We start from the raw sequence: 27,763 nt of genomic DNA, 5'->3' as shown, positions 1-27,763 counted from the left end.
CATGTACAAAGACATCTCAGGGCCAGGCCATTTCTCCATACAAGGCAAAAGAATGCACAGGCTGGAGCTTGCTACTGCCACACAGACACGAGCAAGGATGTTTGCAGGGGGAGTAGGCAGAAATGACAGGAACTTCGATAAGGCTGCCTTATTTAGAGAAATGATGTAAATATTTAGGAAGAGGAGGTGCAGGATGGTGCAGATGCAGAGACGCTATGCGAGCATCAGTGTTTGAAATAGAAGAGCAGTGGTTCCCTTAAATAGACACTCTGCTTTGCCATCACTGCGACATAAACATGCCGTGAACCCCTTGATTTAAGCCATTGCTGCACACTTCCCTTCATGGTTAAGCCGCTACTTTGCAGCTCGAAAATGTAAATGTCACCTCTTGTTTTTTATTTTACTGTATGCACTTTTGATATAGAACTACCAAATAAAAGTACTACCGAAAAAAATGGAGAATAACAAATGTATTTCCACTAAGTGTAAATTTTATTGTGAAACGACCACTTGGTGGTGTAGTGCAGGGGTTTATAACCTTTTTTTTTTTTAACAGAGAGCATAAACAAATGTTATTCCTTGAGAGCCGTATTCAGAATTTAAAACTAACTCAAAAATGACATTCAGCGGTATGACTTGGTTCTTGGTGTGATGTATTTGATGATAGTTTTCACTGCGTGTGCTAAACACCCGTTTCTAATTTGTAATTGTTCTGTTTTCACGAAATCATTTATACAATAATTGTTAAGACAATTTTCTCCTAATTGTTAATGTTACTCTGTTTTATCCCCTTGTCTGCAAAAAGGAAAATAGCACAGAGCATTAATTCTTTATCTTGACCGTTTATTAAATTTCTTGTAATTGTTTGGTAACTCCCAAATAGCTTGATTAAATCAAGTTCTCTATGTTTAGCAACATGATGCAGCTCTTCCTTTGTGCCCAGAACAGTCACACCCTTAAGGTTACAGGAGAGGAGACTGGGCCCGATTAAGGTAAAATAAACACCTAAACCTGTCTCTATATATGATAACATTTGCTTTTTTTTTTGCATGGATTAGTCCCACGTCTCATGTCTCAAATTCTGGAGTGACTCCAAAAGATTTTCCTTGCAAGTTTCCCGCTTGAAGATGTGGTGTATCTTAACTCTGGATAATGCTGGCAGGCTTCTGGGAGGTAAATGTATTTTTTTTATTGTAGAATATCCAAGTAAAGTAAAAGTTTAAACATCATTGTAACTCAATGATATCTGTTTTATGAATTATATCACCATGGTGAGTATTTACTGAACTTAAGTTGTGTTTTTACTTATCCCCCTCTTATATAGGTAAAGTCCAGAGATCTCTGGCTCATGGCTCATGGCAAAGTGAGAGGCCAGACCCCTAAGGTAAGTCGGATCTTATTCTGTATATTACCTAATGGTTTCCTGTTAATAAAATCTTTGACTTTTCATGTTACTTGTCTCAGTTTGCCTTTTCTTTTGGTTCAAGGCAGAGACTCAAAAATAAGAGGGATCTCCAACGCCAGTCCTCAGGGGCCCCTATCCTGTCTATTTTCCATTTCTTCCAACACCAAAATCCAATGATTGTGTTCAAGTGCCTGGACAGCTTGCTGATGAGTTGATCATTGGATTCAGATGTGGTAGAAGAGGGAGATATGGAAAACATACTGGACAGGGGCCCCCGAGGACCGGAGTTGGAGACCCCTGAGTCTATAACACTATCAGTGAGGGGATGTTGATGTCCAAAATTGTACTGAGATCCAGTAACGTCCTCTACTGGATACATTTATCATAACTATCACAGTGACCTAGTACGTAGTATACATTCTAAACTTTTTAAAGCCAGTGCCTGCAATCATGAGTAACCCTAAAACACTCTTGCTCCCAAGTTTTCATATACATATATAAAATACAACTTTCATTTCGTTAGCATGTATGCATGTTTATTGAGATCGTTAACATTTTGAATAATACGTTTTACGTCACATAGAAGCATGACCCATAGTGTGGTTCACATTAAAAAAAAACATATATATTAAAATATACATTAAAATGACGATAATTCCAACGCCTGGCCATCCAGTGTAGTTCTTTTGGCGTGTTGCATACCTTTGACCGATTCCTATGTGTGAGTTATGTATTTATGTAAACCTGGTATAAAAGTCGTTATCTAGAAGGAAATGCACTGTAATTGTGTTCTGGATAAACGTGATATCATATAATAGCAGATCAAACAGCAGCAATGACACTTTGTTGACATATGCAATAAGTGGGCGGTCCACATGCTTTCCTTGTTGTCCATTGGCTGATGGGTCATAAACACGCGAAACGGACCAGGAAGTATCCAACATCATAGCTGACACCTTTGCAAGTTGAATATCGTCCCGAGCGGTGAGTTTTCTTGCACTTTCTTCACATTCGGGAAGCGATTTAATTGTTACGGATTGCTTGAAACTTTAAGCGGTCAAAATGTCAGAGGAAACTGACTGTTTTCCGAATTCCTTCAGGTTAGATCGCTACTGTAACATTTGAGACAGTTGTTGACGTTGTCGTTCACATAGGACATATGCCTTTGAAAATTGTTTTCAATAACAATCATACATTTGCACTTGCAATTGGGGACGTGACATAAAGTAGACTAAACTTTCAATACATATTTTAGTTTTGTTTAAAAAGTTTAAGATTATAGTGATGAGTAGAAGATGTCGCTGATGATGCGCAGTAATAATTTCCCCCATAAACAAACATGCTGAAAACACTCAAATACATGCGCTGCAAAAAGTGATTATAAAACTTTATAAAATGATAGATACATTATAAACCTTTTTGTAAACGCTCTAAAAAAGATTGCTTGTTTGCTGATCGGGTTTCTTGATCTTTGGCATTTGTATTAAGAATGGTGTATTTTACAATCACTTTAATAATGCTGAACACCTTTAAGCATCTTGTTCTCTTAATTTGACATGACAAATAAGTGATTTGTGATTATGTGGTAATTCATTGGGCTTTTTTGTTTTGTTTTTGGATCCTTAATTTGAGGTTTCGAATGGAATCATTAGAGAAAACAAATGATGCATATTGATGTGGATTGGCGAATTGCAAGCAGTTGGGGCATCTTCATAGCCTTCCAGTTGCCTCTATTTTCATTCTTGAACTAGGCTACTTGTGATCTCTTGTCAGTATCATTGAACTCGGTATACACGACTGTCATCCCGGTCTCATTATGCAGGAAATTTCTGTCATCATTCATTTAGTCAGTAACCACGATCAACCAATATGAACTAATAGATGACTGAATCATCAAGAATTGAGTCAGACCACTAAATTCGCCAATCATCTTATTTCATGAAATGGTCTTCCTCCACTGGGAGCAGTGCCCACATTATGTGAAAATATTTGCTTGGCTTCCCCTCAAATGGACCAAGATCTTGCAAAATCCACCCACAGCTTGATCAATGACTCATGTCTTATCGGCTGGAGCTTTAGTTAGGTCCAGAAACGGACTGACTGACTGACTGATGAGTCGTGCGTGCTGTGTTTCCATGCCAGCTGAATAGTCTGTCTAAGCCGCTCAGAAATTGCTGGTTTGGCTGTAATGTGCAATGCCAGTGAGTAAGTATAAACTAGACAGTGGTTATCTATGTGCGCTGAGTTGATTGTGTAACACAGAGGAACGGGAATGTTTGACTGAATGTACTAGGACTCTCTCGTAACTCATTTTGCCCTGAATACTCTGTGCTTGACCAATGATGTGACAGCAGATTAATGAAAAAGTGAGTTGGTGGGCTAAATGTTTCTTCAATATGAGTAGGGAATGATAATACAAACCAATAGTTAACTAAGCATAATAATGTAAAAAGGCATCCAGGATGTGCTGGTGTGTGCTTTAACGTATGGCAGAGAGAAGGTCAAGGAATTACAACCCGGATCATTCACTGTGGGTAAGACTTGACTTTTGAAATGTATGACACCAAGAGTGAAATTTGGGCTTGTTACGTTTAGACAAAACTCATTTTAGTGTACAAGTCAAAGACAGATACAAACATTCCTACATCAGCAAATCCATATTTAATGAAATACAATAACAAAAAATGTTTGACAGTGCAAAATAATGGAAAACATGGTTTCATAATCAATCCATGGACAAAATTATGGACTATTACTAATTGTTTAAACCTGTTGTGACCTGCTGTGGCTTCGGTGGTCTCTTTTACGAATCCTGAGACAAACAACTGAAAGTAGCCTTGATGTTTTGGTTGAGAGGTAAATTTTATTTATTTCTGGGGTTGCCTAGGTTTACTATATAGGAAGGCTGGCATATTCGCTGTATGGAACTCACCTACATCCTCCCGATATTCTCTTAGTATGTTGTTTAATATTTTTGTCGCTGTTTTGAGGGAACCAACCAATGGAATATACTAACTAGGGGTATATGTTTGCCTAATTAAGAATTTAAAGGATTAAACAGTGTAATAATTATTGGCATGTTTAGATATCTTTTTGGTTGACCGATTTTTGTGAAACAATAGACCATGTAGTCTATGCTGCCTTCGTTTTTATTGATCTCCCATCTTGTTTCCACTCTCTAGTCCCAAACCATGAATATTGTGGGCCAGTTGGCAGAAACTGTGTATGTGACGGTCAAGGAGCTTTACAGTGGCCTTAACCCTGCCACTCTCACTGGAGGTATAGATGTCGTCGTAGTCCGGCAGCCTGATGGGTCATTCCAGTGTTCTCCCTTCCACGTCCGATTTGGCAAACTGGGAGTGCTACGCTCCAAGGAGAAAATTGTAAGTTCAAACTTCTACCCATTTGTTTTGTTTCAATTGCTGATTTACATTTACAATCTGTTTTTGCTTTCCTTCTTTAGGTAGACATTGAGATAAATGGAGAATCAGTAGACCTGCACATGAAATTGGGGGACAATGGCGAAGCTTTTTTTGTTGAACAAAATGAAAATATGGAGGTAAGATAAGGAAATGTCTAAAACTGGATTTTCACCAATATTTAGATGGGTTAAATATTGTGAGGCCCAGGGTTTCGATCTCAGTTCTATTGAGTAGTGTTTTTTTTCCTCCACGGACTTGAGCCTTTTACTATATTCCAAAAACATGCTTTTATTGCCAGGTAGGCAGTTGGGTGTCGCGTTTCTCTCCACAAATAAGCAGTGAAAAGCTCCAAGTCATCCTTACTAGGAGGACTAGGGGGAATAGAGAATAAAAATGTACTTCTGGTTGGCCCTACAGTATTTAATGTTTACAGGCAACAGGTCAGAGTCACATAAGGGTGCAAAGTAAATCCAGTCTTAAAGATTTGACATGAGGTGATAGATTAGTTATATGCTTGCTTTGTTGATAATGAATATTTCCATTTTTTTTAAAGTCGGAAGTCCCTGCCCATCTCTGCACTTCCCCTATTCCCCTTGATGACCCAGAGGAGATGACCGAAACCTCCTCTGTCTCTGGTTCTGGCACGCGTAAGAAGAAGCGTCGTCGGAAACGTGCACGCGCAGATAGTCACCAGAGAGAAGAGGGCGTCTCGTCTTCAGATGAGCAAGTAAAGGAATGGGACAAAGATCATAGTGTACAAGATTGTCCCGATAAAGACAATCATGCCAAACAGTTGCAAGCTAGGTAAGTGAACAAGACAGAGCCTATCCCAGCTGACTTTGGGTGAATGGAAGGCTACACCCTAGATTGGCGAGTGAACCCCTCATAATTTAAAACTGATCGATTCAAATATTAATGCTGCATACAGAAATCAATAGAGGAAAAACCCAAATAATTGACAATGTAAACAATTTAGTGGCAGTCAATCATATCACAATAATGGAATTAGTTGAAACTTGATTCTACAAAACTACATCTGGTTGCATTCAATCTCTCTAAGGTCACTATCCTTTACTTTTATTTTAAAGTAAATCGGTATACTACTCATTGTCTGAGGAACCACTCCAAGAGGACTTGGGGGTCGGAGATGTTCATCGACACTCAGATGGGGACCAGTCACCTGTTGACAAGTAAGAAAGATTCCTCTCTGAATATGACTGACATTAACAGGCAGTAACACTTTGTAAATTACTAATTTCTCTTTATTTAAACAGTGTGTTCATCAGTCGTCCATCCTCTCCTAAGAGTGACTCTGAACTTTTGGTTAAAAGACACGAGTCTTCTGGACTACTGATGCAGTGGAACTGGGGAGGCTTTCCCATGGTATGCCAGCATTAACAGAAGTGTGTGATATAGAAGCCCCATCATTTTCTGCTTGAAATTTTACAGCCACGCCTTTCTGAGAGATCATCGGTGGAAATCCAGAACTCTGGATCCCATTTTCGCACTATTCAGAGGCAAGACTCATTCGACATGGGCAATGAGCCTATGAAGAATTTAAGCAGAGTGGGCCATGTAAAACTGGTCAGACCCCAACCTAGGACTCAGTCACTAGACCTGAGTAACTATGCTTCACAAGCGAAGCCTCTGACCTTTGATACCCACTATACATTCACCAGTTCAACCCTTAGTGACCAATCAAAATTCCGCCCATCAAAAGAGAAGAATGATTCTGAATTCTCCCCCCATGTAGATAATATAGTCAATATTGGCCATGTGAGTGGCATTCATGATTTAGCTGATGCCCAAACTAAAATTGACAATCAGGCAAGTAAAGAAATCCAAGACAATCAGATCGGAACAGATGTCACAGACAACGGAAGTGTAGTTTGTACAGAATCCTCAAACATGCAGAAGACTGAGCAATGGGACCCCGTTGACCCTGATAGCGCACTTGTGAGTGAGGGCGACATTGAAATAGATCCCTGTGTTGAGAGAGTGGAAGAAAAAGGCAGACCTGCTGTCGCAGACTCGGCTTCTCTGAAAGTTGATGCTAAAGACAATGGCGTCAGTGAGAAAGGTGCTGAGGAGTTAGGAAACTGCTCTGAAAAATCTCACAACCAAGAACCACAAGACAAAAAGAAGGGTAAATGTGACATTATTAGTTTTTTTTCCCTCATTTAGAACTCTGTCCCACTGGGTTTGGGTTACTGTGTTCCAAGTTCATGCATTCATTTTCCTTTCATAGGCAAACGTAACAATCATCTGGGACCAAAAGGCATTTACTTGGATGATCTCACTTCACTTGAGCCTGAGCTTGCGGCTCTCTACTTTCCCAAAAGGTTAGGAAAATAAAGCTAAATATTTATTTTATATATTATTAGCGCTGTAAATAAAGTATTTGTTCATCACAAGGCTGTCCCATGTAAGAAAGCTCTCTTCTATCTATCAGGATTTACATTGGTCTGTTTTACTTTTTTAAACTATTGAGTAAATATGGTTGTATCCTAATTTTGTGATTTAATATATTTGAATTTTAGCTACGGTGTGGTACTTTATGTAAAGAGTGTGTGCCAATTTATGCTTATAGTCTGTTTACATTATTCAGTGTTTGCCCTGACTAAATCCAGTTCTATGACTTTGTGGGTATCTTGACAGCGAAATAGAAAATTCCTGCCCACCTGCTGTAGAGGGAGGCTCTGGTTCAGCAAGTCAGTCACCGCAATCTATGGGTGCACTAGACAGTGGTACTGAGTACCTCTCAGATTCTGCATCCTCCACGACAGAAGTCAGCATGTCCCTCTGTGGATGTGTAGGTGACACCAGTCAAATTACCAAAGGTAAGTGAATTTGTGTGACCTGATAATTGATGTTCAGTCCATTCATGAACCATAGTGTAAAATGTGTGTTTTACTATTTGCCCAGATAAGTTTTTGGAGCACTCGGTGTCATATCAAGACTTTGTCAAAAATCCAGGAATCATTGATGACCCTAACCTTGTAATATGTATAAATTCCAAGTAAGATTTACAGCCTCGTCATCCTGAATGTGACATTACTTACTGCCATGTGTTTACAATTTTGCTAATTATTAACAGTTATTATAACTGGGCAGTGGCTGCTCCAATGATCTTGTCACTGACTGCTTTCCAGAAGAATTTACCAAAGGTTGGTTTCTTTGTTTTAACAAGAACAATTATGACTTGTGCCATGAACACAATAAACAGATTTAGTTGCAGACATGGGTGCAGTTCACTTTTTGTGGGAAAGTGACAGCACCATGGTTCAGACCAAATTTGAAATCACACACCTGTTTTCATGTAACAGGTTTCCGTAGCTATAAGCATTATGGTCCGGACCAAAGAAAGTGAACTATGGACTTTCTGGCGTGATTATGCTCCTATAAACATATCAAGTGTTTTTAGTATTCAAATGGCCTTTAGTTGGTGAATCTTATTCATATCTTTTATATTTTTTTTATAATAACATGAGCTTTTGATGATGATTTTTAAAATGTTTTACATTTTGTCTCCTCTATTCTTAGAGTGCTGTTGAAAGCTTAGTAAAAGACAAGATGCCCAAAAAGTCTGGCCGCTGGTGGTTCTCTTGGAGGAGACGAGACTTGGACAATAATCAGGTGGCACTTTTTATCTTTACAATGTCACTGAACATAGATTTTTATTGAGGTGTCCTTTACCATGTCTTGCTGTTTCAGCCCCTCAAGAAAGATGAGGAAGCGATACTGCCTGGGCATCCTACCACAGTCATGTAAGCCAATTGAGAAAGTGCATGCATGTTAGCATTTTTATAATGCAGCTCCTGTAACATTTTTAACCCAGCTGGGCCTCCTGCATTTTACATGATTTGGGTACAAAAACGAGTTGTTTTACAATGCCCCTTTTATGCACATTTTGAAATTGTTTTTTGGAATGACTTACTGAGTTAAAGGATTATAGGAAAAGATTTTGCAACTCAACTCAGTCTTTTAATGTATGTGTCTTTTTTACTCAGGGCTACACTGTCTGATGCTGAGATTGTTGCGGCTCCAAATGAAAAAGCCATCCTTTCTTCTAGCCTGTCAACAGACACACTTCGCACCACTCAGTGTCTCACTCAGTTGTATCGCAAATCACTTCGTCTGACATCTGAGCAAATAGTAAGTACACATTCATGGTTTAGTTGGCAAACATTTTTTTAATCGTTTAAAACAGTTTCTAGTCTTCATCATAATGTCAATTGTGATGCACATACTGTGACCATAGTGGCAAAAATAAAACTAATGACAATGACTCTTTTAATTGCATTAATGATGTATGCCAAGGGTAAAAAAAATGTTAGTCTTTATCCTTGCTTCTCTATTACCGTTTACTTGTTTATGAACTTAAATATTGTTTTTACCTTCAATACAAGCATCACTCCAGCAGTCCTTATACTTTTCTTGTATAGGAAAGGTCATGCATTGAAATGTGTTTTCAAATAGAGCCATTTAAAGAGTGAACTAGTTTTGTCACTTTATTATCTAAACAGGAGAACTTAAATCTGCGTGAAGGAGCCAACAAGGTGATATTTAGTGTGACCACTCAATACCAGGGCACCTGTCGCTGTGAGGCCGCCATCTATTTGTGGAACTGGGACGATCGCATCATCATATCAGACATAGATGGCACAATCACAAAGTGAATACGAATGTCTTGTGTTATATTTTAAATTGGTCTCATGACTCAAACATCATGGAACATAATTCTTACATAGCTTTGTTCTCCAACAGGTCTGATGCTCTGGGACATATCCTGCCTCAGTTTGGCAAAGACTGGACGCACAAAGATATTGCCAAACTCTACCACAAAATTCACCAGTAGGTAGCATTTTCTATTCAATGGTTATTTTTGTATAGATGTTTCAATGACTATTCCTTTCTTTGCAGAAATGGCTACAAGTTTCTGTATTGTTCTGCGCGGGCTATTGGCATGGCCGCTATCACCAAGAACTATCTGCAGTGGGTCAATGACAGAGGCACTGTTCTGCCTAAAGGCCCAGTGCTTCTGGCTCCAAGTAGCCTTTTTTCTGCACTGCACAGGTACAAACAATGGACATTTTTAAGAAATACTAGAATAAATAATATTATTGGTCTAATATGCTACCTTTTCTATGTTGAAATTTCATCCACTTTGTGTTCTCCATTATGCAGGGAGGTGATTGAGAAGAAGCCAGAGGTGTTTAAAATTGCCTGTCTCGGTGACATCAGAGACTTATTCAACCCGAATAGACAGCCTTTTTATGCCGCCTTTGGAAATAGGACTAACGTATGCAACTTTGCACATCTTGTTTTATTCATCAGAATTAATATTCTGAATGTAGAGCCACTAGTCTTACATTTGTGCTGTTAATTCATTGAAAAAGAATGTGAGAATATTTTAGAAATGATAAACTAGTGGAATAAAAGTACACCTATTAGAATTATTTTCTGATCAGTGTACCAAATACCATTATTTTAGGAAATATAGTAGGAATGTTTTAACTACTTAACGGTATATATTCCCAACCATTTTTGCAGGATGCTTATGCCTACACGCAGGTGGGAGTGACCAACACCAGAATATTTACTGTTAACCCAAAAGGAGAGCTGATCCAGGAGATGACCAAAGGAAACAAGTCCTCGTAAGTTTTTACTTTTTTCAATGGCGTTTGACTTAGACATTAGAGTGCATCCATCAGCGATAACTACTATCATCTGTCATGTAGGTACAGCCATCTTGGTGAGCTAGTGGAACATTTTTTTCCCGCGCTTGATGGGAGTGGCTCCATTGCTTTTGTATGTCCTGAGTTTAGCAGTGTCACCTATTGGAAGGAACCGCTGCCACAACTGGACCTCGATACACTACTGTAGACACAACATATTTATCCTCTACTGTTTTTGTCCTTAATATTTACAGCAACATGTTCCAAGACATTTCCCACCATGAATTGATCACTCCTTGTTGGTGTTACTGGGATGCTGTTTTGACTGTCAAACATTCCTCATTTAGTTTTTTTTAGTTAAGCATAACAATTACACTATTGTTGACTGCCTCGTGTTCAAAAACATTAACATCATTCAATATAATGAAACCTAAATATGCAATTTTTCTAGTAATATATTGACTTTGTTTTTATTAGCTGTGCTCATATTCATTCCTGTTAATTGTGCATGGCAAGTAATAACAGTGTGGGACATAACTAGAAGCATGTACCAAAAATACCTAATCCTAAAGCCAAATGGTTGCATTCTTGATTATGGGATTTTTTCTACAAGTGCATTGGCTCAAATGTCTTTCTTGTATGTTCTGTTTTCTGTTTTACTCATTCTAATATAGCTATGGTACTCATGAATTTAAGGTTTGGCAATTCACACACTACTGGGTGTATGCATACACACCTACAGAATGAATGCAATTTAACAAAAAAAGTTAGATATGGCACATTTCACTTCCTTTTGGTGACTGCACAATTACTTTTAGAAATGTTTGTACACTGTGAAGAGAGAGGCTTTAATCGCATGGTGCCTTATTGCCACAGAATACAGGAAGGAGGTGAACTTCAATGGTTTTTAGATTTTTAAATGACTCCTATTTATTTCTTTTCTTACCCTACTTTTCATGTTAGAAAGATGGATGAGATTTGTTGAAGATGGTTGAATATGATGTTTTAAAATGGAATGCGTCCACCAATGGGGATGGATTTGAAATAAAAGGTTTTAAATATGAAATGGTTGTTTGCTATTGTTTTATTAATAGTACCTTATTTTCTTAATAATGGGTGTGTCGGAAAACAATCTCGAGTCCACCAGTGAGCTCATGACTCGTCTTTATTTTTTTTACCAATACATATAGGCATGAAGAATACTTTTATTATTTTCAAAATCATGAGACTGATCAAACTAAGTTTATATTTGACCATCATTGCCTGGTAAGGAAAACCTATCATACTGTGACTGAAAGAAATGCATATGTGAACTTAATTACAAGTGAAATATCTACAAATCACATGTATTTTTTTGGGTAAAAATATTGATTAGGTACTTCTTTTTATTAGAATTTTAACATATATATTCAAAGGTAATTTCTATTCATCATGATGTTCATGATGAGTGGTATTATTGTCAAAATAAGACAGCATAATAGCATCTAATAAGCATAACAATAAACACCAATCGTAATCATATTAGGCAATTTTATGATGACAACATAATGGGTGGCATAATGAATAAGATGATAACGTAATGCGAGGATGACGTTGCGCTGGTCATGTCGTCATCATGTATTGTCTCGCGATAAGTGATTCGCGAAACTGCAAAATGTCAGCTGACCGTTGAGCCCAGTGCACGGAACTGGTCCGAAAACAAAACATGTTCAGATCTCATCGAACATTTTGATGACTTTAGTCGTGTATAAAGCAGAATGCGCTACGCTGTGTAAATTTTCCTCCCTATTCAACCCAACGTTTACAGCAATACAACGGAACCCGAATCGTCAGTAAGTGTAAGGTAACATAGATTGTTTTGTAAGATTAGCGTTTATTTAGCGTATGCACTTTCGTTTTTGTACTGACGAAACTAATTGACGTACCAGTAATATAAAATATTGAAACCCTCCTGTATATTACTACCTACTGACTGTTTTAAAGGGATGCATTTTATTTTACAAAGTTTACAAACGCTGGCTAACATACTAGTTAGCAGAGTAGGCTAACGTAACATTTGTGGGAGAACCGTCTACTCAAGTACTGTTGTGTTAAAATAACGCAAATATTGTCAATATTTGACTATATGTTATTGATCAATAATATCAAAATTAATAGCAGTAGTGCTTTTTAAGGCGGGTCTCATGGGTCTTACTTTATGTCTTACCTGTTCAAAGAAAAACAAATCTTTTAAATACTATCCTGTGGACAGCAGTTTACATGATACAATTTCTTTCTCTTGCATTATAGTATATATTGTTAATGTAATATGTTCTCCCCACCAGGTGTGAAAAACATGCTAGCCACTCCTGTGGTTAGTTTTTCTCTATATAATGGTAGTGGAACCACCGCACCGCCGGAGAACACGTCGTCATTCCCCACCGTGATACCTGATTTTGAAACCAACGTCAGCAAGCCTCACAGATGTCTACAGGTTTTGTATGAGGATGTCGGTGACTCCAGGTAAACAAATGAATCCCACTCACCACACCCAAAACACAATGATAGCATAACGAACAGTGTCCCATTTGCCTTTGCAGGGTGCGTTTCTGGGATCTTCTCCTCCTCATACCTAATGTGGCCTTCTTTGTTTTCCTGATGTGGAAACTTCCCTCGGCACGGGCAAAGATTCGAGTCACATCCAGCCCCATCTTCATTACTTTTTATCTTCTGGTAGGATTGACCTATGCATCAAGTATAATGAACTAACAGAATAAAACTAAATACTTTTTCTGCTGGACAAATTCAAAAGCAGCATTTCTTATGTTCTTTTACACATGGCATGAAAAACAGGGTGTTTATAACCTCAAAATGCTTTATACCAAGTCATCATATTGTAAAGACCCACAGCTAGTAATCTTTAAAAATAAATGATATACGTATATAGAGAAGTATATCCAATGGACTTTGCTCACCATAATCAATTTCTTACACGTTGAAGACTATTTACTGTATCAATCTATAGAAAGCACGGTTCGTTTACAGTCTTCTAACTTGTTGTTTGTCTCAGGTATTTGTTGTGGCAGCAGTTGGAATCACACGAGCCATTGTTTCCATGACAGTCAGTGCATCCAGCTCTGCCACCATCATCGACAAAGTAAGGAAGTGCACACAAAAATTTCAACAATAAGTACAATTAGGCATTGAAAACAGCAGTTCAACACCCCTGAAAATTGCAACCACAAAAATATTATATCCCTGATTCTCTTTTAGTTGAGCAATATTCAAGTTTAGGCAACTATAATGGATAATATAGAAAAAGTTTTAATCTAATTAATTGACATATGCCAACACATTACTAAAGGAGAAATATTTTGCAATTGAACATTGCAAAATATATATTTTTTTTCTGAAATGATCAACCGGTAGTGCTGTTTAATTGTGCAAAAAAATGTTGGTAAAATATTGGCTGACTTTGAATGGTTTTGCAAAAATAAACGTACATGTTGTAAAATTGTTCACATGGCAGATAACTATCTATGGACACAGTGGAATGGTTTCTCTGAATACAGAGAATGTCGTTATATAATGTTTAAAGAGTGTGTTCTTTGTTCATTGCAACATTTCTGTTTTACCACAATGAATTCTCCTGATTTCCTTGCTCTCTTTTCAAAGGTATTGTGGGAGATCACCCGCTTCTTTCTACTGACAATTGAACTCAGTGTTGTTATTCTGGGACTGGCCTTTGGTTAGTTTCATGTGTTAATTTTGTAAACACCATTTGTGATTTCCATTATTATTACAAATGCTAAATGTGCCCATTTTTCATTCATTAGGTCACCTCGAGAGTAAATCCAGTATAAAGCGGGTGCTGGCTATCACTGCTGTGCTTGCACTAGCATATTCTATCACACAGGTATTTTCATTTTACTCTTACTGACAATATACTGTAGTTACCAGTTGAACATCAGTACAGTTGGTTTAACAAACCAAATGTAATTTTAATGTTTTCCTTGAAGGGCACATTAGAAATCCTCTACCCAGACAGTCACCTGTCTGCTGAGGACTTTAACATCTACGGACATGGAGGACGCCATTTCTGGTTGGTCAGCTCCTGCTTCTTCTTCTTGGTCAGTAGTCAGGAGCAAAGTGAGAAAAAGGAAAATGCATGTATATTACACTGTTTATGTCACCTTTCAATGTCATCTATATCTAACATGTATCTGGCCTGGTCTTTTGTAGGTGTACTCCTTAATTGTGATTTTGCCGAAAACTCCAGTGAGGAACAGGATATCGCTGCCATGTAAGTTTAGTAGGGGAGAGAACATGCATCCATATACATTAATGAAGAGTGGTATGGTTAACATTTGTTTTTTTTCCCCCCTAAATACAGCAAAGAGGAGTTTTTACGTGTATGCTGCCATCCTGTCCTTATTGAACTTCTTTCAGGGCCTGGGTAGTGCCCTTCTATGTGCAGGAGTTATAGAGGGACTCTGGTTAGTATAAGTATAGCAAAATATTCAATTTTAGATATATTAATAATACTTTATTTCTTCTGGATCAGCTGTGTAGATGTCACCACCTTCCTCTACTTCTCTGCTTTTGCCCCACTCATCTATGTCACATTCCTCAAAGGATTTTTTGGGTATGTTAGAGGAACCACACAGGTCAAAATTACTCTGAAAACTAAGCCTAAATTATTTACACTCTTTAATGTCCAACTGTCTTTTTTTCCGCTGCAGTTCAGAACCCAAGATCCTGTTCTCCTACAAGTCACAGGTGGATGAGGCAGACGAAAGTGACGTCAACCTTCCACCCACTGTCGCGTCGACCCTTGGACGCAGGGAACTCACCGACCAGGGTCTCTACTATTCATCAACTCCGTTCGACGGCTCCGGTCCCAGCGGTACAGGGATGGTCGGTGCTTATCTGGACGACGTTGTTTCTGGACCATTTGGATCCAGCAGCATCAACAGCATTGAAGCTGATCGTCGGAGGCCTATTAACACATAATTCCTTCACGCGGGTCACACATTTTGAACTTGAACATATGTAAATTCAGTGTTTCAATGAGATCAACGCACGAAATGGACAATGAATTAAGGAACTTTTTTTTGTCCAATTTCCTTAATGAACGTGTTGTTTCCTTTTTTTTTTTTTTAACACTGCTGCCAGTGTGCCCTGCTGCTCTAGCTTCTTGTTCAAGCTGACTTTTCTCAGCAGATCTTCTGTCATTCCACTTTTCTTCGGCCATCACTTTGTCCTCAGTGAGGAAGATATCTTCATTAGAACAATTTTGACATTATTTCAGAGACACACAGTATCTATTTGTACATTCACACTCAAATGTCCAGTAACTTTTATCTGCTGCTGTGTTTGTCCAAAATTCAAACTGCCATATCTCATTATATGTGGCAATATTGTGTGCATTTGACTGGTATATTTTATCTTTAACTGATTGCTATCGTGTTAACAAGTCAAAGTGTTCTGTTTAAAGAAGAAAAAATAAGAAAAGGTGGATTGAAAACACACTCAGTGGTTCAGTTTACAGCATTTCGACTTTTCACCAAAACCGAATGAAAACAATCTGCCGTGGTCTTATCTTTTCAATCTTATATTTATTTTCAAATATGACATTCCTGCCCCTAAATGCATAATCTATAAATCTGATGAAAATATCAGTCAACTCCCAAGATTGCCCAGCCTTGTATTTGTTTCTTAGCGGTGTTGACAGCTCTTTGAGTGCTTGAAAATTTTAAATGTGGAAGGAGTTCTGTGTTTAAACTACACAGTTGTCAAAATCTGAAGCTCTTAGCCGAAAACATTACAAAGTTTAATTTGTTGTAACATAACAATGCAGAGAAACATTCTTGACCTAGTTGATGCAATGTTTTCTATTCATTTAAATTTATTTTGATTGGATCTGGTGAGTTACAAAATACTTTCCCTGTCAAATTAATCAATGCTACATACAGAATAAACATAATAATGATCATCGGGTGGGTGTTTATTGCATACCTGTAAATTGAAGGTGGCTATTACAAACAAACTTTAAATATGACCAATCTATGTTATGAAAAAAATGTATATGCAATAATTTGGGAAAATTAGTCATATTAGACTACTTGCATACATACAAATGGTGCTGAAATAAGTTCAAATGATTTAATTAGAATAACATCCAGTTCAATGACAGATAAAAAGCAGATATCATAAACTAGCTACTATTTATGGATAGTATTATTATTTTTAATAAATGACCAATACATATAGCATACCTGTCAACCTCTGCCGTTAACTGCCCTTATAAATGATTATGATTTCCCATACAAACCCCTCAAAAACCGTACCACGACTATTGTTCGTCATCTTCTAAACATAGACGGGCTGGGAGGATAAACCACCTCTTAGGGGCGCGGTAAGCAACTCACCATCTTTTCCACTTTCAATGTGACGGGACAATGTGGGCGTGGTTACGCCTATTGCTGACGTAGATAAGTTAATTGTGGTCATGCTTGTGCTTTTCCCACCCTGATCATTGTGGACGTGTACGCCAAACAGGTAAGACTTCGAGCAATTTCACTGGCCTAAATGCGTTTTTATCACGCGATCGGGAGATTTTTTAGTAATCAGTTGAGCCCAAAACGCCAACAAATCTCTTAGTTTAATGCTTGGTTTAACACACCGTCGACAATTGAAGTATGGGCTTCTTTTCTCGACCGGGTTTGTGCCACATCATGTTACTAGTCACCATTAGTGTTAGCGTCACGATTTGACTTAAAAAGCATGTTCTCCGTTTTCTCTGCATTATTGAGTCGTGTTGCAAGACTTTAAATGTAATCAAACAATGCAAGACATCAATTGACAGTTTTCTGGGTAAGTGTTCACTCTGGAATCACATCCAGGGGCACAACTTAGTTTGTTTTGTATGTAATCGTTTTCATTCTGAGTGCTAAATACCCGTTCCTGATTTGCAATTGTTCTGCTTTTACAAAAAACGTATACAACATTCAAGCCAACTTTCTCCTAGCTCACTGGTGTCAAAGTAGCGGCCCGGGGGCCAAATCTGGCCCACCGTGTCATTTTGTGCGGTCCGAGAAACTAAATCATGTTCTGACTTTCTGTTAGGATTAAATTTAAATGAAGATTATACATGTGTATTATATTTCCTCATCTTCCCCTTTTTTAAATCAGTAATTGTATTTTTGTATCATTTTTTTACTTTTTGTGTTTTTTAAGTTAAAAAAGCATATTGTAAAATCTAAAAATAAATGTATTGCAAACATTTTTTTAATGCTAATATTGAACATTTTCCCCAAAGTATTTTGTTTCCTTTTGAAATGAAAAACAAATTATTACAAGATATTTTCCCTCATGAAGAAAAAAAAGCTCAAACATTTGTTTTAGATCTATAAAAATAACTGAATAGGGCTTTCGATGCAGTTTTTTAAATCCAATTTAAATAGAAAAAAATATCTAAAATAGTACAGCTGGCGTGAAATCAAGTTGACCTTATTGCGTCCCGCGAACCAACCCGAGTTTGACACCCTTGTCCTAGCTGTTAACCTCAGTCTGTATATTTAATCGCCTTGTCTGGAAAAGGGGAAATAGCACTCGATGACTTATTTTCATTCTTTATTAAAATTCTTGTAAGATTTCTCCATGCTGTAATTGGTTGACAACCCCCAAATGCCTTGGTTAAATCAAGTTTTCACTGTTTAGCATCAAGATAAACCTACTTCCCAAAAAAGAAAAAAAAACTAAGCCTACCTGTTGAATCTCCAGGCTGTACATATGCCAACTTGTGCTTTTTTTGTGTGCAATTTTTCTCTGTTTAGCACCAAGATGCAGCTTTCTGTGTGCCTAGATCACTCTTGAGGTTACAGAAGGGGAGACTGGGACTGATGAAGGTAAAACTTACCCCCACAAAAAAAGTTGAATCTCCAGTCTCTATATATTCTAACTTTTGCTATTTTTCTTTAACTCAACAGGCCTGAGGTATCTTGGTTGCCCACTTGAAGATGTCTGTCTTGCATCATATGCTGTCTCTGTATTTCTGAAAATCCAAATTCAATAAAAGCCTAAATCATGACATTTCACTGGCCATTCATTTGCACAGCTTTTTGACTAGATCTTTATGGTAAAGTTGTCATTTAATGTTGGAGCAAGAATTCTAAGTGTTTTTCCTTCTAATTATATTTGTGTTAATCCCCCCCCCCAGTTTTTTTCTTCTAAATTTTATTTTCCAAGTGTTTATCCCCACCCAATTTTCTCAAAGATTTATCCCCCTTTTAAAGATTTAGTTTCTGTATTTATCCCCCCTTTTTTCCATCTTCTAAGTGTTCCCCCTTTTTTTTCATCATTTTTTTTCCTAAGTGTTTATCCCCCTTTTTTCCCATCATTTTTTTTCTTAGTGTTTATCCCCCTTTTTTCTAAGTGTTTATCCCCCTTTTTTCCCATCATTTTTTTTCAAAGTGTTTATCCCCCTTTTTTCCCATCATTTTTTTTCTTAGTGTTTATCCCCCTTTTGTCCCATCATTTTTTTTCTAAGTGTTTATCCCCCTTTTTTCCCATCTTTTTTTTTTCTAAGTGTTTATCCCCCTTTTTTCCCATCATTTTTTTTCTAAGTGTTTATCCCCTTTTTTCCCATGTTTTTCCCCTTTTTTTGTCAATTTTTTTCTAAGTGTCTATCCTTCCTTTTTTTAAGATTTATTTTCTAAGTGTTTTGCAGTTTTTTGTTAATCTACAAATGTTTTCTTAAGTATGCTGAACTTCAAATGTTTAATTGTAAATAAATTTTTTGAACTTTGATTGTGACTTGCATTTTTGTTAGATAAAGACCAACACATGTTTACATTTCAAAGCTTTTATTTTGAAAAACTTAAGTAAAATGAAGTAATTCCTCTAGTCACCAGCAGGAAATCTGGAAAACAGGAAATCAGCTTTTATTTTGAAAAAGTTTGTAGATTGGTTCCCGTTGGTGGTCCAGCATCGTAAAAAATCGAATCTTCTCCACCCCCTGGTGGAGAAGATTCGAAAATTGAAAAAGGGGGGGTTAGTACAGTTAGTTAAAACAACGATGAGAGGGGCTCACCTTTTATTTTGAAAAACTTCATAGACTGGTTCCCATTGGTGTTCCAGCATCATAAAAAAATGGAATCTTCTCCACCCCCTGGTGGAATTCTGGAAAATTGAAAAAAGGGGGGTCAATACAGGGTTAAATAAAAAACCATTGCAAAGGGCTCACCTTTTATTTTGAAAAACTTCATAGATTGGTTCTCCTGGGCCTATCTGTTCATAGGCAGAAACCAGGTCCTCCTGGTGGATTCTGAAAAACAAAAAAGGAGTCAGTACACAGAGTTAAATAAAGAAACATTGAGAAGGGCTCACCTTTTATTTTGAAAAACTTCATTTATTAAGGTCTCTGAGCCTATCTCTTCATAGGCAGAAACCAGGCCCCTCCTGGTGGATTCTGAAAAACAAAAAAAAGGAGTCAGTCTGAGTTAAATAAAAAAACATTAAGAGCTCACCTTTTATTTTGAAAAACGTAGGGGTGGAATTCTGAAAAATAAAAAAAACATTCACAAGGTCTTACCTTTTATTTTGGGAAAAAACTCATATGCTCAGGCAGAACAAATCTGAGTTTTTTTTCCAAATAAAAGGTAAGACCTTGGAAATGTTTTTGTTTTTCAGGTTTCCTGCCTACATCAAGATAGGCTTAGCCATGAAACCTGGTCCCCCTTGGGTGGAATTCTGAAAAATAAAAAAAACATTCACAAGGTCTTACCTTTTATTTTGGGAAAAAAAAACTCAAATGCTCAGGCAGAACAAATCTGAGTTTTTTATTTCAAAATAAAAGGTAAGACCTTGGAAATGTTTTTTTGTTTTTCAGGTTTCCTGCCTACATCAAGATAGGCTCAGCCATGAAACCTGGTCCCCCTTGGGTGGAATTCTGAAAAATAAAATCACAAGGTCTTACCCTTTATTTTGAAAAAACTCAGATACGCTCAGGCAGAACAAATCTCAGCATTGGCAGGAAACCAAAAAAGGAGTGAAGGCACAATAGATATAAGTACAGACTAGCACTGAATTTCAAAATTTGACAAAACTACCTCCTACATCTAGCTTTTTTCTATGACACATCAAAAGGCATTAGAAAGTCTGCTGTAAAGACTAAAAACGATCAGTCCGTTTTCCTCCAAAAAACTAGATCAGGATCTTTATCACGTGGTGGGATCTTTGTAAACACTGGACAGGGGACTACAAGGTTAAAATAAATCCTACTTCTGCCTCAAGTTTTCAGTCAATTATCTCAAATCCATTCATTCCTAAAAAATTAAATATACATAGAGCTGTTTTTCTCGTTATGTTTAAATGAGTCAAAATGGACACCTGCACTATTGTTAAATAAATCTGTTTTGTCAAAACCACATTTAAAACTAATATAAAAAAGGTCTAAGCCCTGAGGTCTTTAAAAAAAGTTAAGGGGCTGAAAGTTTATAATTAATTTATGTTCAGTTCCACTACATGGCAGATTTTTTTGTAAGTTCAGAAAGATGTGAAAAGCCACAGAAAAACACAAGCGGGAGTTACTCCTTCACTTGCCACTGCTGTATTTTTTTAAAAATGTACTTCAATAGGGATGAGCCTACTTTACAATTTATCATTTATCACAGCCATGTCTGGTCTACATTAGCCGCAATAATTCAGGGTTTAACGTTTGGTAAATGTACTTCAATAGGGATGAGCCTACTTTACAATTAATCATTTATCACAGCCATGTCTGGTCTACATTAACCGCAATAATTGAGGGTTTACTGTTTATTCCTTACACGTCCACTAATTACTTGTGTGGGTGACTTATCCACAGTTTTTTGTTATTTAAAAAAAATTGAATGTGTCATGATAAAAAAAGAGCCAAATGCGCAAAGCCCTGAACGCTGGCGTTTAAAGATTACACGGATAGAGAAAATCGGAACCATTTAAAAATGACTCACTTTGTTATGGCGTCGACAATCTGCTCCTTTCCGGTCGTTTTGGCCACATTCTTGATGTTTACCAGCAGTCCCTGAAAACCAGCAACCCTGAAACACACAATGGAATGATTTCTTTTTAAACAAGGAGCGATCGGTAACGCAATGTAGCCAATTTGTTTGCAAACATTTTGCTGTCTGCATACACATGGGGCTACATCGCGTCAAAGATCACTCCTAAGACGGGAACCGGGGGTTCGAAATCCCCAAATGACAACGCACCAAATGTGCAGCAACGTTCTGTGAGAAGTTTGGCAGGATTTCGTCGGCAAATCGTCACTTTTGAGCTGCTCTGCGGTGCACGCACGCACGCACGGCAGTCCTCCATCCTGGCTCATCGCCATTTTGGAATTTGACGTCGGCTATTTGAACTCTGGCCTCGGCCACGCCTATTAAAAAAGGACACATAAAAAAAAACATTTTTTTTCATGATAACGTGCATTAGTCAGTATATGTTTGCGTGGAGGGGCTGTAAATGCTTTTTGGTTGGAGTTTAATACTTAAAAGAAAAATACACTGTTTTCATAATATTACGCATTAGTCAATGGGTGGGGCGAGGGCGGGGCTGTAAATACGTGTTGATTGGGCTTTCAGACTTAAAAAAAATACATTGTATTCATCCTAACGTCTGTGGGGGAAGCTGTCAATACTTTTTGGTTGGGCTTTAATCCTTTAAAATACAGTGATATTGCACATTATGAACGTTGTGGTGACATGCACTTTGGTGTTTGTTTTTTACTTCTAGACATTTAAATGATACTTCATACCTGTCAACCTCTGCCGATAACTGCCCTTATAAATGATTATGATTCCCCGTACAACCCCCCAAAAACCGTACAAACACCGTACGACGCATGTTTACTCGCGGTAACTCGTCTCCTACTATGTGTTTCCTCCATGCTTGCTTCCAAGATATTTACTCCATGTATACGCACGTCATCCTTTATCGACATTGCCGTACGCACCGCTAAAAAATACATACGATTGGGGATAATTTGTGCTGGTATACCGTGACAATAGTAACGATCGATGACAGTAGCGTCGTTGGCTACCAGCCTACGAGACTATATGGATTTTAGCCAAAACGGTCTTGTTGAGATCGGTTTTCATAAATATTGGCGATTTTTTTTATTTATTTTCCCCGTACAAAAGTCGGTGTGCGGCGTACATTATTTGAAATGGTAAAAAAAACGTATAAAATACGTGTAAAACGTACAAGTTGACAGGTATGATAATATAGTAAAAGAAATACAAAAAGCCGACAGTGACTTTGAACTACATTTCCCAGCTTTCTCGTTTATAGTTCAACCAATCAGCTTTGAGAATAGTGCGGGGTTCAGTGACCTTGATTGGACCGTTTTGACCAGCGGTAGCAGACGGCAAAAGTGCAGCCGCTGTCTCCCAAATCTATGTCCACCTGTCCGGATACGAACCAGAATCAAACCAAAATAACACTCAAATCAAGTGGGACGAAGACGGATGCTAATCATGGGAGGGAATGGCAGCACGGGGAGGAAGGTTTCATTTGGAATGGACGAAGAAGAGAAGGTCACAGTTATTGAAGGAGTGAAGGTAACTGTCACTGTTGTTTCTTTAGGATAGTTTTTTTTTTTATAGATTAGTTTGATCATCGTTAGGTGATGGGGTTGTGCGCCCTCACATGAACCATATGTAATCTGATCTGACGCTCTTCCATTGCTGCTCCTATGCTTTCTACTTGACACCATTAACAAATGACGAGGTAGATCTAAACATGCCATGTAATCAAGTATATACACTACATGCACCCTCATATCATTGTGGCTTTGTTGTGCATCACGTGCCTGAAATGGCATGCGGGATCATTTTCTTTGTTAACGAAATACACTTTTAAAAGATCTAGATATGGATGGACAGATCTTGTGTTTTCAATATTTATTTTTCTTGCTTGATCAGTAGTGTTCACAATTATTATTTTGCATGACTTACAAAAATCACCTTGTGGAATTGAAGATTGTCCACATGCTATTAATTTGCACAAAATGAATAGAATGAAAACTACCTGGTGATTAAGTTGATTTTAATTTGTGTGGTCATTTTGTGGGTGACTAGCTGCCCCCTTTTCCGTTATGGGACAGGAAGGTTTTGATAAACTAATTACACAACTTTTAACTGTTTTCCAGCTGTCAGATGATGTTCTCAAGCGAATGAGGGACGCTCAGGGGTCTCTCAGCTCTGAGAAACTACCAACTCAACAAGACAATAATATGACATCAAGTATGTTGCATCGAATGACATTGTGTCTAAATCAGGGGTGGGCACACCGGTCCCCGAGGGCAGCCGTGTGTGCAGGTTTTTGTTCCAAAGGATCCACCACACACACTTTAACAAATGAGATTTCTGCAGAAAACAATAAGCACCTGACTGCAATCCACTGAATGCACTTGTATGACACCAGATTGGTGAGAAGGTGTTCTCTCTATGGGTTGGAATGAAAACCTGCACCCACTGTGGCCCTTTGTGGAATAGTTTGCCTGGCTAAACTTTCAATATTGTTGTATTTTGACATTTGATTATCAGGTACAAAATCACCCAGCCAGTCTGCCACAGAACTCCAGGAGGAAATCCGTAGAACGTTAGTACTTCCCATCTATTTGTCCATTGATCCATATGTTCTCAATACTAAGTACTAACTGTGGTTTATGTTTTTGACTTCAGCTTTGAGAATCAACAAGCACTGGTGCAGGAGCAGTTGGCCAAAATCTCTCAGAGGGACCGCGAGAGATCTGCTGCGGAGGAATTGGATGACTCCAGCACTTCATTCCTCATTGAGAAAGGGAAGGCCAGGGAAGAACAAGAGAAGGCAAAGTTACTGGTGAGTCACAATGTTTCTCTATATCATAAACCAGTAGTACAAGGAGTTACTCTAAATTAGTTTTTGCTTTACAAACTAATAGAAAATATACTTTCAGCAGTTACTGTAATGAATTTTGTTGCGTTGACAGTGTAGACATAGCCCACCGATCATGCCCAAACAGCTCCAGTTGTCTCAGGTTTGATGGGTGGACACTGCAGACGCCATATTTCCTCTATTCCCACATATATAAGTAATATGAAGTGAGATGAGGCTCATCAGGGGCTTTTCAAAAGTGTGTTATGGCTCTTTTTTAATAGTAGCTAAAATTCTTTTTAGGGGGAATCCCCACCTTTTATTTTTCCGGAGCAGATGAAAACATCTGTGTTGTCTCCCTTCTTAACTCATTAGCAACAAATGTAAGATTTTATGTAGGCAGTTTATATTTGTATTATTTTTCTAATGTTCCACAGTGAGCTATTACATATTCTGCTGCTCAACTTAGTTTATTCATTAGAAAAACATCAAGTGTAAAGGGAGGCATTTAAACTATTACAAAGATTTGTCTTGAGTATTTTATTTATACTTGCACCGCTAATGTAAATAACCTCGTAAAATTGTAAACCTTGATTTTTACAAGTTAGATTCAATGATAAATGATTCAAAACCTTATCACCTTATAAACAATGGTGTTAGAAATGAAAGAAATGAAAAGAAACTCCACTTATGCTGAAATATTATTAGTGGGACCACACGTTTAAAAAAAAAACACAGTATCCTCCTTTTTTCACCACACTTCTTGTGTTTGCGGTCCTATTCCCTCCATCTCTCCGGTGTCTTTCCTCCCATAAATAAAATATACCCCCTTATGTTTGAGAACCCATGGTCTAAAGTTACTATTTGCTGTAGTTTGCAGATTTATTTATTCAAAAGTTTTATTCCTGCAGCTATGCAAGATTAAAAAAAAACTATGACTAACAACCTAAGAAAGCAAACAAACTTACTGGATTTTAGTTCAAAATGAAAAATTATGCAAAAAGTAAAAACTACTAATGTAACCCTGGCTAATACTGCTATTGCTGTTGCTGTTTTTGACAGTCTAAAAAGCCTTCTTTTTAGATTTTTTGTATGATTTAATGTATTTTTTAGGTGTTACTTATGGTTAAACTGCTGAATTAGGATTCAAAATAAGATAAATTGAACATGCTGTCCTTTCTCTCTCACCGTTTTCTTTTAACACTTCAGCCAGACTGTTGTGTGTGGGCAGTGGACGGGAATTTGGCACTTGTGTCACACTGTGGTAAGTTGCTATATGTCAGCGTCACTTACTGCTTTTTTTAGTTGGTTAGGACAACTTTGTATTAGAGAGGATGCAAGTGAATCGGTTTTGTAGTTAGACACATTTCTTACTGTTTCGACCTCAATCTTTTCTTCAAACTAGAGTGAGGCGCATGTGGTTAGTAAGTTCGACTCGCATTTCTGAGATCAAAAGTTGAATTTGAAGTTTGAATGCTCTCTCTCTGTACCTGCCTGGGTTTTCTCTGGTTACACTTGTTTCCTCCAACGACCCTAAAACATCATCGAATGCTCCAAAATTGTCTCTCGATTTGACTGAGTGCACATTGTTATTTGTCTAATTGTGTCCAGTGATTGGATGGCAACTATTTCAGACAACCTTTGTGAGGATAAGTGGAACAGAAGGTGAATGAATGAATCAGGAAGGCTTTGCATGTAGGAAGGCAGTTGAGAATAATGATGGCGTCTTTGGTAGACACTAGATGGCGTTATTGAAACGTTCATTTATATAGAGTGGCAGGACCTGTTTCCTCCACAGCAACGTCCTATTACAGCATTGTGCCTCTCATATCTCTTTGCAACCTGTCTCTGTGCTTGTGCCCTTGTTTGGGCGCCATCCTTGAGATCAAAGCATTTGACACTGTCCACTAGAAAGATGATGAATCACCGGGTGAAAAGATGATATCTTTTGGCACAAGAAAAAAGAACTAGGTGGAGCTGGTTTGGTTTGTACAGATTGCTTTTCGCAAACAATGATTTTCATCATTTTGCCTTGAACGTCACCATTTTGTGTACCGAATTGCACTGCTGTCTTCCTCTCAGATGGTTTCATCTCCTGTGACAGGACTAATGACATGTCTGATGATCTAAATTTGGGAGACCTAAATGGTCTGTGGATGGGTTGTCTCTGCGACGATGGTAAAGGATGTAAATCTGTTTGTAAATTTTGTTTATAGATAGATACATAATAGTCTAATAGAAGTTAGTAGTTTGTATTCTGGCTCTGGTTCCTTTTCTTGTTGCACTCATTAGTGAGTTATACACTGTCATGTTTGGATGAAGCCACTATGTTTACATAGCTGTCACAGGTGACGGATCTGGCCTACAGCCCCAATGGTGGGAAAGAGCCAGATGAAATTAAAAATCTAATTTCAGTTACGTGCATTCCAGAAATAAAATGGCAACAATTTGTTTTTGTTTTGGCGGGGCGATAATAATCCTCATTGACACAATACTGTAAACACGTACACACATACACATACTAGAACACACTTCATCTGCATATGTGCTTTTAAGCACAAAACACTTCCTTGTACAAAAAGCATATGTTTAGTACATAGCACACCCTATATTCAGGCTAAAAACTAGATACAGGTACAGTACCAAGATTATCTTGAATGGCACAATGCAACAACCATGTATTCTGCCACTGGTCACACAAAACAGTATATTCATCCTAAATTAGCCTCTAAGACCGCCGGTCCTTAAGGGCCTCCAGTATTTCGTTCCAAGAGATCCAGCACAGACAGTTTAACCAAGGAGGTATCTGCTAAAAGAACCAACACTTTTTAAGCATCAGCATTGTTTTCAACAATCTAGTGATACTAACTGAAATCCAGGTGCTACCCGATGGAGCAGTGGTTCTTCCACCTGACTTTGGTGTTGGCAGTCTGGGTTCGATTCCCACTCCTGATGGTGTGATTGTGAGGGTAACCATGAGTGGTTGTCTGATTTATTGTGTGCCCTGTGATTGGCTGGCACACAATTTGAGATGTCACCTGCCTGGACAAATATCATACATTTACATTGGAGGTATATTGCAGATTCAAGTACATGTTGTCACATTGCTATTATTCCCACTGGTTGTGTTTAAATCTTTGAGTCACGCAAACAGCAAATTTAACAGTAATCCAGGCATATTCATATTGCTAAACCGGTTGTTATCAGAGCTTCTTATCACCGGTGTAACATTTTTTTTTCATCATGTTAATGCCGCTAAGCCTTTTGTACACGCACACACTCTATCACACGTGACGAGAAAAGTCCTCACCGGCTGAAGAGATTTCGATCGGTGTGGCGCTGTGACGGAGGAGGTAGCGCCCCAGCACAAATCTTGT

At 37.9% G+C, this 27,763-nt stretch overlaps 3 protein-coding genes and 2 long non-coding RNA genes across 11 annotated transcripts in view; 4 read left to right on the top strand and 1 right to left on the bottom strand.

Moving 5' to 3' along the window:
• Positions 1-2,320: 2,320 nt before the first annotated feature.
• On the top strand, positions 2,321-11,565 carry LOC144203472 (phosphatidate phosphatase LPIN2). 3 transcript variants are annotated; one of them, XM_077726935.1, is made up of 20 exons: positions 2,321-2,389; positions 4,588-4,788; positions 4,869-4,964; positions 5,381-5,631; positions 5,916-6,017; positions 6,102-6,210; positions 6,277-6,973; positions 7,076-7,169; positions 7,486-7,667; positions 7,753-7,846; positions 7,925-7,994; positions 8,371-8,463; positions 8,542-8,594; positions 8,838-8,982; positions 9,354-9,502; positions 9,595-9,681; positions 9,751-9,903; positions 10,015-10,129; positions 10,381-10,484; positions 10,569-11,565. In XM_077726935.1, exons 2-20 carry the CDS (start codon positions 4,597-4,599, stop codon positions 10,711-10,713), a joined length of 2,931 nt encoding a protein of 976 aa, XP_077583061.1. In that variant the 5' UTR covers positions 2,321-2,389; positions 4,588-4,596; the 3' UTR covers positions 10,714-11,565. The 3 variants fall into 3 exon arrangements, with proteins under 3 accessions (XP_077583061.1, XP_077583062.1, XP_077583060.1); XM_077726936.1 differs by lacking the exon at positions 2,321-2,389 and adding an exon at positions 2,422-2,505; XM_077726934.1 differs by lacking the exon at positions 2,321-2,389 and adding an exon at positions 3,816-3,939.
• A 566-nt stretch (positions 11,566-12,131) lies between these two features.
• tpra1 (transmembrane protein, adipocyte asscociated 1) lies at positions 12,132-16,479 on the top strand. The gene is made up of 11 exons (XM_077727204.1): positions 12,132-12,343; positions 12,830-13,007; positions 13,085-13,217; positions 13,555-13,641; positions 14,160-14,232; positions 14,321-14,400; positions 14,504-14,614; positions 14,727-14,787; positions 14,878-14,980; positions 15,049-15,129; positions 15,227-16,479. The coding sequence occupies exons 2-11, from the start codon at positions 12,841-12,843 to the stop codon at positions 15,495-15,497; spliced, it is 1,167 nt and encodes a 388-aa protein (XP_077583330.1). The 5' UTR covers positions 12,132-12,343; positions 12,830-12,840; the 3' UTR covers positions 15,498-16,479.
• Positions 16,480-16,906: 427 nt separating this feature from the next.
• Positions 16,907-18,578, top strand: LOC144203726 (uncharacterized). The gene is made up of 3 exons (XR_013327752.1): positions 16,907-17,045; positions 18,323-18,394; positions 18,476-18,578. It is a non-coding gene; the product is annotated as an uncharacterized LOC144203726 (long non-coding RNA).
• Positions 18,579-19,334: 756 nt separating this feature from the next.
• On the bottom strand, positions 19,335-22,736 carry LOC144203652 (uncharacterized). Of its 4 annotated transcripts, XR_013327739.1 has the most exons (9): positions 22,401-22,736; positions 21,740-21,906; positions 21,482-21,568; positions 20,351-20,436; positions 20,015-20,237; positions 19,875-19,956; positions 19,732-19,812; positions 19,579-19,667; positions 19,335-19,503 (listed from the first exon to the last, which is right to left on the bottom strand). It is a non-coding gene; the product is annotated as an uncharacterized LOC144203652 (long non-coding RNA). The 4 variants fall into 4 exon arrangements; XR_013327738.1 differs by having other exon boundaries at positions 20,015-20,436; XR_013327740.1 differs by lacking the exon at positions 20,351-20,436.
• Positions 22,497-27,763, top strand: part of chchd6b (coiled-coil-helix-coiled-coil-helix domain containing 6b) — a 26,291-nt gene continuing 21,024 nt past the window's right edge. Inside the window, exons 1-4 of one of the 2 annotated variants that reach the window (XM_077727193.1) lie at positions 22,497-23,089; positions 23,680-23,773; positions 24,077-24,131; positions 24,215-24,371. In XM_077727193.1, the coding sequence (XP_077583319.1) occupies positions 22,997-23,089; positions 23,680-23,773; positions 24,077-24,131; positions 24,215-24,371 (399 nt within the window). In that variant the 5' untranslated portion in view covers positions 22,497-22,996. The remainder of the gene's footprint in view (positions 23,090-23,679; positions 23,774-24,076; positions 24,132-24,214; positions 24,372-27,763) is intronic. The other variant, XM_077727194.1, reaches the window with a different exon arrangement.

Source organism: Stigmatopora nigra, chromosome 10 (genome assembly GCF_051989575.1).
Source record: "Stigmatopora nigra isolate UIUO_SnigA chromosome 10, RoL_Snig_1.1, whole genome shotgun sequence".
NCBI classification, from domain to species: domain Eukaryota; kingdom Metazoa; phylum Chordata; class Actinopteri; order Syngnathiformes; family Syngnathidae; genus Stigmatopora; species Stigmatopora nigra.
The sequence above is the reverse complement of the archived record's forward strand: the minus strand, read 5'-3'. Positions and strand labels throughout refer to the sequence as shown.